The sequence below is a fragment of the Galeopterus variegatus genome, unplaced genomic scaffold, assembly GCF_000696425.1.
Source record: "Galeopterus variegatus unplaced genomic scaffold, G_variegatus-3.0.2 Scaffold1912, whole genome shotgun sequence".
Lineage (NCBI taxonomy): Eukaryota > Metazoa > Chordata > Mammalia > Dermoptera > Cynocephalidae > Galeopterus > Galeopterus variegatus.
Genome location: NW_007728023.1, coordinates 39,288 through 53,466, shown reverse-complemented (window position 1 = coordinate 53,466; position 14,179 = coordinate 39,288). Strand labels below are relative to the sequence as shown.

At 45.5% G+C, this 14,179-nt stretch overlaps 1 protein-coding gene across 1 annotated transcript; it reads left to right on the top strand.

The window, feature by feature from the left end:
• Positions 1-276: 276 nt before the first annotated feature.
• On the top strand, positions 277-13,836 carry CX3CR1 (chemokine (C-X3-C motif) receptor 1). Its single transcript, XM_008579555.1, has 2 exons — positions 277-356; positions 11,066-13,836. The coding sequence occupies exon 2, from the start codon at positions 11,075-11,077 to the stop codon at positions 12,137-12,139; it is 1,065 nt and encodes a 354-aa protein (XP_008577777.1). The 5' UTR covers positions 277-356; positions 11,066-11,074; the 3' UTR covers positions 12,140-13,836.
• Positions 13,837-14,179: the final 343 nt, after the last annotated feature.

Genomic DNA, 14,179 nt, shown 5'->3' with positions numbered 1-14,179 from the left:
TGTGCTGTACTGACCCTGGGCTGCTCCGGCCCTCCACCCATGTGGGGGCAAATAGCACAGTCCCCAATCATCTAGCTCTCTCCAGCTCCCCAGGTCTGCCCTCAGGCTTGGATCTACCAGGTTTGTGAATTCAGACCCTCCTGGGGTCAGCTGGTCTCCAGCCTGGAGATCTTAAGCTTGTCTGAAGCAGCATCTAAAGATAGCCTGCCTCACAGGAAGCCAGATGCTATTGGCTAACTTTGCAAATAAAGATGCCCAAGAGGGAGGGAAAGGGAAATACTGCCTCTGGTGGAGTCTGCGTAGGACAGAGTAGCTGACTGGAACCTCCCAAGTCTCCCTTCCCAGGTCCAGCCCAGGTAGGCTCAGAGGGCTATTCAGCACCTGTGGGTGGGGTAGGATGGGGCACAGAGGTCAAAGTAGGTAAAGATGCTGTTTGCCTTACATTTGCCTACAAAAAGAGACCATTCTCTTGAGGATTCTTCAGCCTATGTCCAAGGGGGTGGAAGAGTGGGAGGCTTATGTCATCTAACACACCCAACACAATGGGATATGATTAGAAACATTGATAATTACATTTTAGGGACATGGAGAAAAGCTCATGATTTGACATTAACTGGAAAAAGCATGACATAAAATTGCATCTGGGTGATATTGAGGAATTATTGCTAATTTTTTAAGATGAGAAATAGTATTGAAGTTTTTTTTTTGTTTGTTTTGTTTTTTTACAAAGACATCTTTCAGAGACCCACACTTAAGTGTTTATAGGTGAAGTTAAATAATTCGTTAGGGCCATGAAGTGGGAAGCAGATGAAATATTGACCACCAGTTGCTAATTGTTGAGGTTGGGCGATGGGTGCAAGGGGTCACTCTCTGCTTTAACATATGTTTGAAGATTTAACAATAAAGAGTTTTTTAAAGGGCTTGCATTTTAATACAAATATAAACGTACTTAATATAAATATAAAATATGTATAAAGATTAGATGGAGAAAAGCTAAAAGATTGCTGTGGTTGAGTGTAGGAAGTTAGATTGTGGATAGTTCTGTGGGGTTTTTTCCTCTTTCTTCCATGCTTTTTTGTGCCATCTAAAATTTTTATAATGAGCTTCTATCGCATTTATAGTAACAACTATTTTAATTAATAAATTGTTGGCACAAATTCAATTGTTGATTGTGATATATGCTGTTATAGCCATTGGAAGGATACAGGCTCAAAAGGTTTTGTGGTCGAAAACATAGTCTTTGGAAAGAAGTTAGAAGTGCAAGACAGGAGGGAATACATCGGAGGACTGCCTGCAGCTCGCTATTTCTCAGTGCTTGCCTTGTGTGTAGCAATCACAGCCTCATGGAGGCCTGCAGTCCCTGCCTTGTTTGTGAGTTTATAGCTGAGTCCAGAGAAAGCTAGGGAATTTTAGGATTCTTCCTCCCCTCTCCCCCACCCCCCCAATTTTTTTTTTCCTTTTTCGAGTACTTGAAATGGAAAACTTGAGATAGGAAAAAGTTGAGCCAAAAGGAAATAAGAAGATTGAACTTGTGAAAGTGGGCAGGAAAACTTCACAGGGCATCCTGTGCCCTGAGGGTGGTTTGGAGGGGTCTGGGCTTCCTGAAAGGAGGCTGGGTGGGAGGGGCACTGGGCTGCTGAGCCTTGGGAACTACTGTGAGTGGTTCGGGGATAGGGGTCAGTGACTGGGGTTTGGAACACCTGGAAGAGAGAAATGGGCTTGGGAAGGCCAGAGTGGATTCTCATCTTTCACCGTCCTCTTTGCTTGGCTGTATTTCCACAAAAGGTTGCAGAGCAGGAAACAGTCTCAACCCCAAATTCAGTTTGATGCCTCTTAGCCCCCAGGCTGACCTGGCACTTTTCCCAGCCCTGGGAAGGGAGCACCTACTATATGTAAGTCACATGCCAGTCTCCATAAAATCTACTCTCCAGCCCTGATCCACAAGTGTCCCCTCTTCACTGATGGGGCCCGGGAGGCAGCTTGGCTTTGGAATGAAATCCTGGCTCTGTGCTTAGTAACTATGTACATCACCTAGCCTTGCTAAGTCTGTTTCCAGCTTTTAAAACAGATTGGCCATGAGTCCTTGCACTCAGGTAATGAATACATGTTGGCTCTCTGTGACGATTAATGGGATGGTATATAACATCCCAAGCACACCACCTGGCCCATCTTTGGTGCTCAAGAAACAACATATGTTGTTATCATGGTATCATGGGGTAACTGAGGCTCAGAAAATTTGAGTACCTTAAGAACACTGAAGACTTGTGAGTGAGGTTGTGAAGGACCCAGAGTTATGGGGGCAGAAGATGAAAGGATGTGCTGGACCTGACCCAGCTCAGGACCGACTTCTGTTCCCTCCCCCACTGTGCCCCAGGCCCAGGAGACACCCTTCTCCACCCTGGTCAGCTGTGGAAGAGCAGCAGTGCAGGTACGGTCCTCCCAAACCAGAGACCCTGACCTCAAAGAACCTCTTTCTCAGGATCCAGGGCATCAAGCTGCTCCTCCCCAGCCCCAACATCTGACCCAGGGGCCTAAGCCCCCAAACATTCAGAACTAGCACCTGTAACAGACAAGCTAAACTGGGAGTGGAACTCCTGCTGCTTCATAGCAGGTCACTGTCGTATGAGGCAGTGGAGTCCACATCTTAGCTGACTTTTCCCAGGTCTTGTTCTCAGCAGCACAGTAGAGGAATTCTGAGAGGTTAAGCTCTCTTGAGTCACTCATCTGCCCAGGAAAGCCAAAGGAAGGTTGAGGCTTCCAGCTTAGTCTTCACCCTGCCTGCCCTCACTAGGTGCTCAGAATATGCTGACTACCATGCGGGGTGGATTCTCATGGCCCTCTGACCACAATCAGTGCTTCAACCACCTCATCTTCTTGTTTAGCCAAAGTGCAACTATTTTAGGTTATGAGTCTTCGTAGGGAAGAAAATCTATATCACATTTCCTTAAATATCTTTGCAAACCACCTTGTTCTTTTCCTTAAATTTATGTTTATTGTGAAATATCACTCACTGAAAGGATAGTGTCCAGGTTAACAACTTATTAAAAATTGATCTCCACCACCATCCAGGCCAAAGAAGAGAGCCTTGAGGGCACCCGAGAAGCCTCCTTCATGTCCCTTCCTGACCACAGCCTCCTCCTGCCCCACAAGTAACCACAATCCTGACTTACAGTGATTGCTTCCTTGCTTTTCCTTATAATTTGACCTAATCTAAGTATACATCTCTAAACCATATGGCTTAGCTTTGGCTATTTTCGATCTTCACATACACAGATTTATACAGTATATCCACTTTTAGGTCTGGCTTCTTTGGCTCAACATTGAACTTTTAAAATGCATCCATGGGCTGGCCAGTTAGCTCAGTTGGTTAAGAGCTCAGTGTTGTAACACTGAGGTCAAGGGTTCAGATCCCTGTACTGGCCTGCTGCCAAAAAAATTAATAAATGCATCCGTGTTGTAGGAGATATACGTGCACAAAAATTTTCATTGCAACATTTTCCCAACTAGCCCCAGAATGAAAGCCATGCACATGTGCATCAACAGTAGAAATGATAACAAATTGTGGAATGGTCACACAGTGGAATCCTACACAGCAATGAGAATGAACAGACTACATCCACAGCAATAGCATGGGTGAGATGCTTCCAGAAATACTGACATGGATTTGCAGGTAAAGGCAAAATTGGTCCATATCCATGGGGCACTTATCTAGTGCATATCTACCAGACACCATCTGTATTTCCATGAACAAGTATTTATGGAAATTCTATAAAATTCCACTGCTATCAGTTTTCTATAACTTACAGCATTGTAAATTAGCTCAGACTATAAAAGTGGGAGATAGCCCAAAAGGGAGTGCTGGAGAGGACACTCAGTAATTTTGTGTGTGTGCCTATTTCAGAGTCTTTCATAATATTTCCTTATAACTCCCTATCCCTAGCATGGAATTTGAGTCTCCTCTGCTTCTGTCTCCTCAGCTTTGGCTTTCTCTGCCTCCTTACCTGAGCCCTCCACTCAGGCTAAACTGGGCTTCCCTGAGTGCTCCAGGAACACGTTGGTTCCTCCCAACCCCACCATCCTCGCTTCCTTCTGTTCTTAGTATATTCCCTCACATTCTCCCCACCTGGCCTTGGCCCTTGGAAACCTCCCTATGCTCAGACTCTCTGCACCTCAGCTTCAAAGCCCGCCCCCCATTCACTGCCACCACCATCTCTGTCTACCTGGAAGACTCCTCTCACCCTCTAAGACTCAGCTTCAATGGCAATTTTCATTGTGACACCCTCTTTATCACCTTTCCCCAGTTCCTATGGGGACAGATATAAAGGTCCAATCCTTGGGCTTCCCATGACTTTTCTTATATTCTGTTTCTAAACAATAATAAACATTTACAGGAACTGTTTCTTCAAAATTTTAACCTATGCAGAATTTAGCACAGTGCCTAGTGTTGGAGAAATGTAATTAAAAACAAAATCTTCTGCCAACACGGAAATCCTTTCCACAAAGGTAGTAGAGAAAGAAAACAGTTTTATTATTGAACAAGCAGTAAGCCAGATGCACATCATAGGCTAAGAGAGCGCAAAGACAGAAAGAAATCTCACCCTTTTAGATGGCCAAGCAGACACAACCCCTTACATACATATCCTCAAGATAAACAATAGCTAGTCATCTCACTTTTTATACATAGTTTATTCTAAATTTACCTGGTAAATAGGTGGCCATTTGTGTTAGCTAACTGGCTCTACCCAGAGGAGAAACATACTTCTCTTATCTTTATGACAACAAGTAGTTTTGCAATCTGGAGCCAGTCTGGGGAGTTAGGCTCCTACCCTCCCACAGACACTGGACAATAAGTGTGCTATCTCCCTTGATGCTTACATTTCAAAGGGATGATGGCCCAGATCCTTGAAAAGATGTTCCTAAGTCATAAAGCTGACATAAGGCCTATTAAGTTTCAAAAGTATTTATATACATTCAAAGAGAGGAGAAAGGACTTGCAAGCTTTCTAAAGTAAATGCTGTGAGGAAAAAGAGGTGAAGAGAATCTTTTCCCTTATTTTCAACACGGAAAATTAGCCTCTTATTTTTAATTTTTATTTGCCCTTACACTAGTATATGGTAAAGATGCTTAATAAATATTGGCTTAACTGATAATTAAATACAACTTAAAAGACCATCTCTTTCTTAATTATTAAAAAAAGTTATAAAGCATTTCCTTTCATAATTTCACAGTTTACTTTGACAGAAATAAATACCATAAAGTACGTTGGAGAGGAAAGGGGAGGGAGGGGTGTCAAACCCAAACTAATGGCAGGTTTTGTAAAGGGGCAACTCCCTAACCCAGAGAGGCCTTTGCCTTGGGTAGGGTTTTCTCTTGTTGCTCTTTTGTGGCTTAGGTGTGCATTTGGTGGGTGGACAGTACCATTCTGTTTTAGGAGGGATCATTGCTATGGCAATAGACAGTCACTCAAGTTACTTGCACAGGGGATGGGGTACCAGCTGTAAAATTTTTCCTTATAGTTCCTAAGTGTGGAATCCAAGATCTGCTTTCAGCCTTAGCTCTCTCTTCATCCTAAGGAGTGTGTGTTATAAAAGTAGCTGTCATCGTCAATGGGAAACCTTCAGAACCTGGTAAAACTTGGCTTCCAGACAGTCAGGGGTGTGGGTAGGGCTGCAGACTGAGAACCTTTCTATCTAGTGCAAGGTAAAGCTCAAGACTTGTCAGGACTCGAAATCAACAGATGCAGCTCTGTCTCCATACAGAACCTCATGTGATGCTGCAGGCTGCAGCCCTGTGGTGTCATGTTCCCTGGGCAGCCGATGGGGCAGCCACTTTGTTGACATCAGATCACACTTCTGCTGACCTAGGGCTTGTGTTGCTCTTTAAGACTGTTTACTTGTTCTTCAAGACTTGTGTTGCTCTTTAAGAATGCTTGCTTCCTTGTCTTTATATTCTTGCTGAAACACTAAGTGTGCCAGAGCTGACAAGGCCCCTAGAGGTGATCTGGTCCAATGCTTTCATTTCACACATCAGGAAACTGAGGCAGAGCTGGAGGGACCTGCCAGGGTCTTCCAACCATTGATGCATGGAATATGTGCACCCCTATGAAGTATGGCTTCTTAAATTCACCATGTATGCAGTACTTGAAGGCAGGAAATTGGCTGACCCTTCAGCTTTCAGCCTTTTCTTCTCCAGAGAAAATGGTCCCAATTTCTTCATCACTGTTGATGAGAACTAGGTTCTGGGGGTCCTGCAGTCAGGAACACCTTGTAGTGGCTGGAGGGGCAAATAATATCCCACCCTCCATTTTCCACTCACCATTTCCCAAGGGTCAGTGCTCTGGGTTTTGAGTCCAGAAGGGAGAGAGACCCAACCAATTTGGGGTTGCAACATGGACCAGCTCCTTTTCAGGGGGCCCGTGTCTGCTGTTCTCCAGTTCTTGTCTAGAGAAGTGGCCTACAATATCCTGCAGGTTGCTACTCCAGAGGGAAAAGCACTGTGCACTGCAGGGAGCAGGGCTTTGTGCAGAAATTCATCTGGAGTTGAAATCCTGGCTCTGTGGCATCCTTGGACAAGTTAGCCAGATTTCTCTGAGCCTCTGTTCATTAATTTGTACAGTGTAGATAATCATTTCCCATGGCAGGTACAGAGAGAATTAAGTGAGATCTTGAGTCTGGAGCATGACACTTAGCAGGCACCCAGAATGGCAGCCTCCTCTCCTAAACTGCAGCTTTCGGAGGGTGACTTCAGATTCTGGGATTCTAACAGCACAGTGGCATCCCCACAGGGAAGGTTCAGACTGGGGCTCAAGCAACTCCCTAGTTTTATTTGGTCCAAAGGAAAAAAAAAAAACTAAACCTTACGATTTTCTTGGCAATAAATTCTGGGGGTCCAGCAAACTGAACCTCAGAGCCAGTCTTTATTCAGGGGTTTACTAAAAAGCCATAAACAGAAACGAAGGAGGGTAAAAAACTAAAAGCAGATAGACTGGATTTAGCAAACAGTAAGCAGGATGTGAAGCTGAAAAAGAGGGGGAAAGCAACATGAAAAAGATGTTGGATAGAAGAAGAAAATGGATTTGTGCTACCTAAAAGAGAAGGGAAGTATAGAAAAGAGAAGCTGATTGAAAACCATGGGTAATGATACCCTTCCCCACAGAAGTTAAAAAAATAAATGAGCAGGCACAAGAAAAGGAAGTGGACCAGAGGAAGTGGACCAGAATCGGCAGTGGAGGAGAGTGGGTGATTTTATAAAGCAAGTCGTACAAAATTCATTTCTACTTGGGTGTGAAACATGCTCACTCAGAGCTCCACTTCTAGGTTCAGCTCAAAGTCTTCCAGCTTGATACTATTTAGCAAAGCCTTGACTTAACTGAATAGAGGATGGGAGGCCTGAGAACAGCCTAGAGGAAGTTCGCGTTCTTTCTGGCTACCGCCCTAAGACGTGCAGTGCAGCCTCAGTTGGCAGGGCCTCTGTGAGTGCTACCCCAACCCCCACCACTTTCCCTGCTTGCAGGCTTCCTCTTGTCCCTGAGAAACCCAGCTGAGCAGAGGCTGCCAAGACTTATCTCACTGGACCCTTACACTTGGTTTCTGGTGTCCTCAGGGGCAAAGGAAAGTCATTGTCCAGCCTGGGGTGAAAGCAAATTAGACCCCTGGCAGGCCTTTGACCTACCCTGAGGGCCACCCGCAAGGACTGGCCACACTCCCACCTGCTGCCAGGAACCCCCATCTTCAGACACGTCTCCCAATCCTTGAACATCTCAGAGGATCCAGAAGTAAAAGATCCACTCAACTGAGTCCCACCATTCCTGAAAAGGGATGTTGCTAAACTATCAAGGGCAGTGGAATCAGAGCTCTGATGTAACAGACGCCCTCACATGCTTTGGGGCTCTTGTATAACAAGGCTGGGTTTGAACTGGCTCAAGCACACTGACTGCCACCCATGACCCCACGCAGTCGAGGCAGCAGCTGTTTCTTGATATTTGCGTAGAAGACTGAGCTGAAATTGCTTGTACCAGTATCAGTTTCATGATCAGACATGTTCATTAGCCATACATGAAGGGAATGAGCTGGGATGAGAAGCTGTGCTTTCCAATTGTTTTCTGGCTGTGGAGAGCGGAGGGGAACTGTGCTCGACTTCTGAGCTCTGCATTGTGAGGCTGAGGCATCTCTTTTCTTGCTCCTCTAGACCTTTCATTCACTCATTCATTCATTCAACACACCGGGTACCCACTAAGCTCTCAGAGTTTAAGGGCCCCTGGCTGGTAATCAAAAAGGACATCTGTATGCCCTGTGAACACCCTTGGGAACATGGCAATTAATAGGGTGCTATCATCACTGTGCCCATGGAACTCTTTGGAATGAAGGTCTAGAATACATTTATCCTTGTGCAAATATTCATATGGAATTTGCTCTGGACCAGGTCTCTCCCTCTTCTGAACACTGGCCTACAGAACTGAAGAGTACATGGTTTTTCTCTTAGGAACACATAATCTTGGTGGAGGGGGTCAGGGGAAGGAAAACATAAAATTTTAAAAAGTGCTGAGGCCAGATACATCTGAGTCCAAATTGCAGCCCTGCCACATACAAGCTGTGTGACCTTGAACAAATTGCTCACCTTCTCTGAGTGCATCTAACTTGCCCATAAATTAGAAAGAATCCTTTTATGTGTCACCTACCATTTATTAAACATATACAAAGTGTTTGTTACTGTACTAGGTTACTAATTTCAGTTTTTCATATCACTCATATCATATTTGTTATTTTTATTTTTTAAATTCCAAATAATTAATTGAAATCTTTTCCAAAATAGGTAATATGTGTATATGGGAAAAAATTCCAAAAGTTTACAGTGAAAACCAAGTCTTCTTTCCCCCATCCTCTAGTCTTCAGAACTGCTCTCCAGGGGGTAATCACTGTCACTTGGTGGTCCCTTCAGAGAGCTACTGTTACCTAGTGTGTCCCATCAGAGATATTTAAACCCTATACAAAGTATTCACACATCATTCTTTTCCACAGATGACAGCATTCTATGTACACAATACCACATCTGGCTTTTTTCACTTACCACCGTATCTTAGAGATTGTTCTATATCAGACATATATCTGCCTGAGTTTTTTGTTTGTTTTGGGGGTTTCTTTTGGGGTGGTGTTGTTTTTGGTTTTAGGTTACTAAGCAAGAGCTTGTTATTCCATTTATTCCATTATCTGGATTTATTGTAGTTTATTTGATCTGTCCCTAGTGACGCATTGAGGTTATTTACCTTCATTTATACTTCAAACTTGCTGTAGTGACTGTCAGTGTGGGCACTTCCTTGAGCATGGGAGTATGTGGGCTGAAGTTCTGACCACAGGCACAAAGAAATGCAGAACGATTTTTATTGGCTTTGGCCTCCTCTTGAGGTCAGCTTTGCCAGCTCTTTCCACCAGGGAGGTGGGGGGCAGGAGGGGGAGGTGGCTAGCCCCAGGGTCCCTAATTTATAACCACCAAGGACCTGACTATTTCTGCTCTTATACAGCAGGACGCCTGGGAAGATTATGCTCTGCAACAAGCTACATGTACTAAGTAGCAATTCCTGTTTCCATATATATCAGTTTGTCACATAAAACTGACATTAGTGTAGCTCAAAAATAGCTGCATTCAGCAATTTTATACCGTTTAACTTAAACATTATTATGGTCCCAGCCAGAGGTTCCTCTCTGAGAAAAGGGCATTGCAGCCTGAAGCATCCCCTTCTCTGGGGTTGAGAGCTCCATCACTGGTGCATTGGGCAGAGCCAGGGCATGACGCAGGGTGCAAGCAGAGGCAGAAGGGAGAAGCCACACCCCGGCTGAGTGGGCCCTCTTCTTGTCAGAGACATCACCCGGGCGAAACCAGCAGAAAAAGGGTGCAGTGGGGCGTGGAAACTCCCTTGGTCAAAGAAGCTTGAGCTTTGCTTCCAGTTGTGACGGGGAGCAGGCAGCGACAGAGTCCCCGGGCGAGGGTGGCGCCCTGCGCAGAGGTGTGGAAGGGCTGCTGTGGCCGCCAGCTCCAGCTCCGGGGTAAATGGCCAGGAAGAGAAAGGGCGTGGGACAAGACTTACTTCCCAGCCTATGCAGAAATGGCTTCTTTTCCAATTCCTGCTCAGGAGGAAACAGGAGACAAAAATAGTGGGGAAGGCCAGGCCAAGGTGAAGTGCGGGGCTGGTCATGATCGGGCGAGCTAGCCACTTGGGGCCCAGCCCAGCAAGCTAATCCAGTCCCAGCCTCCATTCGAGCCCTGGGGGTGCCAGCAGCTCCTCTTCACTTGGGGCTGTGGGGTGACCAACCGTCCCGGTTTGCTTGGGACTAAGGGGACTCGCAGTGCTAAAACCAGGAAAGTTCTGGACATCCCAAAACAAGTAAGTCACCGTAGAGTCTATGACTCTCTGTCTGATCCCTGCTAAGAAAAAGAAGGGTTTGTTGATTCCAAGAGGAAGAGGAAGAGAAAAGGCCCTCAAAAAACACAGATGAGGGCTTCCAGCTGTGTGGTCTGCTCAGGACTCTGGGACAGTGTCTGAGACCTCACTTTCCTGGCCTAGTTCTTGGAGGAGAAACAAGGGGCCAGAGAGTGGAGATGGTAGAAATGAAGGTAGAGGATGGAGAATTGCTTTGGGGAACTTTGGACTGGAAGTATGAACTATGGCTGCACCCCCACCCCTCACCTCCTGCCCTCGGTCCCCTCTCCCGCATCCACACACTGGTAAAGCTAGCTGCCTTTTGGAGAGACTTCTGAAGGTCAAAGAAAAAGAGACATCTGAAGCTTCAAAAGTGAGATGCAAATGCTCACTGAGCCATTTACTGTGTGGCTTTGGGCAAGTCATAAACCTCACAGAGACCTGGCTTCCTACTCTGTCAAAGGAGTCTGTCGTAGCCTTTGTCCCCACTGTTGTGGGGATTAAACAAGACGGCATGTGTGAGGTTGGGAAATGTAGCAGGCACCGTCTAATATTTGTCCCTTCCTGCCAGCCTACATGTGGAGCCAGACAGAGTTCTAACTCTGTTCCTCTGAGAACTAACACTATTATTTGTTTTCCTTTCTTACCCAGGCCCTCACCATGTCTATAACTGAATCCGTTACAGAAAATTTTGAGTACGATGAGTCTGCTGAAGCTTGCTATGTAGGGGACATCGTGGCCTTTGGGAGTGTCTTCCTGTCCATATTCTACCCCCTTGTCTTTGCCTTTGGCCTGGTGGGAAATTTGTTGGTGGTGTTTGCCCTCGTCAACACCCGCAAGACCAAGGGTATCGCTGACATTTACCTGCTGAACCTGGCCTTGTCTGATCTGCTCTTTGTAGCCACTTTGCCCTTCTGGACTCACTATGTGCTAAATGAAGAAGGCTTCCACAATGCCATGTGCGTGCTCACTACCGCCTTCTTCTTCATCGGCTTTTTTGCGGGCATATTCTTCATCACCATCATCAGCTTTGATAGGTACCTGGCCATCGTCCTGGCCACCAACTCCATGAACAACCGGACTATGCAGCACGGTGTCACCATCAGCCTAGGTGTCTGGGCAGCAGCCATTTTGATCGCGGCACCCCAGTTCATGTTCACAAAGCAGAAAGAAAGAGAGTGCCTAGGTGACTACCCTGAGATCCTCAGGGATATCTGGCCTGTGCTCCGCAACGTGGAAGCAAATTTACTTGGCTTCCTGCTCCCCCTGCTCATCATGAGTTATTGCTACTTCAGAATCGTTCAGACACTGTTTTCCTGCAAGAACCACAAGAAAGCTAAAGCCATCAAGCTGATCTTTCTGGTGGTCGTCGTGTTTTTCCTCTTCTGGACACCCTACAACATTATGATTTTCTTGGAAACTCTCAAACTCTATGACTTCTTTCCCAGTTGTAACATGAGGAGAGATCTCAAGTTGGCCCTCCAAGTGACTGAGACGGTGGCATTTAGCCATTGTTGCCTCAATCCCCTTATCTATGCGTTTGCTGGAGAGAAGTTCAGAAGATACCTCTACCACCTATACAGGAAATGCCTGGCTGTCCTGTGTGGTCATTCAGTCCACATCAGTTTCCCCCCATCTGAGTCGCAAAGGAGCAGGCGGGAAAGTGTTCTGAGCAGCAATTTTACTCAGTACACGAGTGATGGAGATGCATCTCTCCTTCTCTGAAGGGATCCCCAAAGCCTTGTCTCTACAGAGAACCCAGAATTCCTGAATCTGACGCTGTTAATGAGGGCAGATTTTCATTGTTGTTTCTTACATGCAAGAAATGAGGGACCCAAAACAACCTTGGAATGTTTTTGAGACTTGGGCTCAAAATTTGAATGAAGGGTAGACATGTCACTTGCGACGAATGTCAGGACTTTTCTGTTTACAAATGATAAAAATTCAACCCAGACTAGCTTTTAGTTGAAAAGAAAGTGGTGAGTACTGTTCACATTGAGGTGTGGGCAAAGGGGTGGCTGAGTCCCCAGAGTGAGTGGAAACCAGGGCTTGAGTCAGGTGCAATTTCCTTTCTCTGACCCTCAAATAATTGAGTAGTGACAGATTGCCCAGAGTCACACAATACAGCTTTATCACCAGAGAGGGACTGACACCCACCCCTCTCTGATCTCAAGGTCAAGGTGCAGTTCTGATAAGACAGAACGAGAGCTGCACACCATCCTTACCTTGTGCCTGACCCCCTCCCCTGATCACACCAGTCAGCACCCACTGCCAGCCTTCTCTTCACCGAACCCCTTCTGTCATGTCCCCAGACCTACAAAGGCTCCCCACTGCCTGCTGCATCGAGTTCAAACTCAAATGCCTGGCCTCTGAGACCCTCCATCACATGGTCCCAGATTCCCCATTGCCTCCCTCTTTCCAAGGACTCCACCCACCCTGTCAGACAGATCTCTTCCATATGACCTCACGCATCTCCACCTACCTGCTCCTGGGCCCAGGAGGAGAAATAGAAAAACACCTAACCCAAAGTGAGAAGGGGTGGATTCCAACCCCAACTCTGTCATTTGCCCACTGGGTAGCTTGGGCCAAATCAAGTTTCAGTTCCCTCATCTGTAGAAGGGGGATAATGGTACTTTTTGCACAGGCAGCATCCTTTCCAACATGAAGAACCAGCCACCAACTTTTGCAGGCCTAACCCTCTTGTCTGGTTCCCAGACTTCAGTTTCCACTCACCTGGCATTTATGCGCCATGCCCAAGTGGTGGTGCTGACAGAGCTTGGAGGTGTCTGCAGGCTTTTCTGCATGACATAGTAGCCCAGACACACAGGAGGCTCGTTCTTACAGTGGCACCCAATGAACACTCCTAGATCTACAGATTGATAGCCTTCTCTGACCCAACCCTCCCAATCACCTGGTGGCAAGCCCCTACCCATCTGGGAAAAAAACATCATTCATGCCACTGCCAAACTGGAGAGCCAGGGCCATGGGAGCAGCTTTCTTTTTTCAGTAAATGTTTAGGATGGTCTAAAACTTTAAAGTTTGAAAAACACTTATAATAATGCTAAAGAAAATGTCATCCATAATCTAACCACACAAATACTTTCATTCCTGCATTCACCCTTCCAGACCTTGTTCACTCTCTCACATGTTTAAAGTTGCAATCATAATGTACAGACAGGTTTGTAATCTGCTTTTTTTTCTATTAACATTATATCCCAAATAGCTCTCTGTTTCTGTGTAGTTTTGTAATTATCATTTTGGAAGCCTCTACCAGATTGTGCACTCTTTGAAGGCGGATGTGGTATCCAATTCATTTCTATATATCACATACCTTCTTGGCAGTCTGTATGTTTGTTTAATGAATGGAAAAATGAATCATATTCCTTCAAGATCATGTACTATAATTTACTCACCATTACTCTGTTGATAAACATTTAACTTGTTTCCCATGTTTAGCAAATACATATTTTACTGCACTTTCATCTGTGTAATTTCCTTTCTCCTGTTGACTTATTTTCTTTGGATAAATTCCTTGCCATGGGGATAATTGGGTCAAAGGGTATGGGAACTTTTTACCTTTTTGTACATACATATAAAATTAGTATATTACAAAACATTTATTGAGCATGTATTGTATACAACATGTGAGCTCAGATCCAGAGCTATTCTAGAGATGGTAAGACCAGACCTCTTCTCTCGGTGATTTAACACTTAAGTGCAGAACAGAGAAGTGAATGAATGAGCATGCTTTGCATTGAGTGGTAG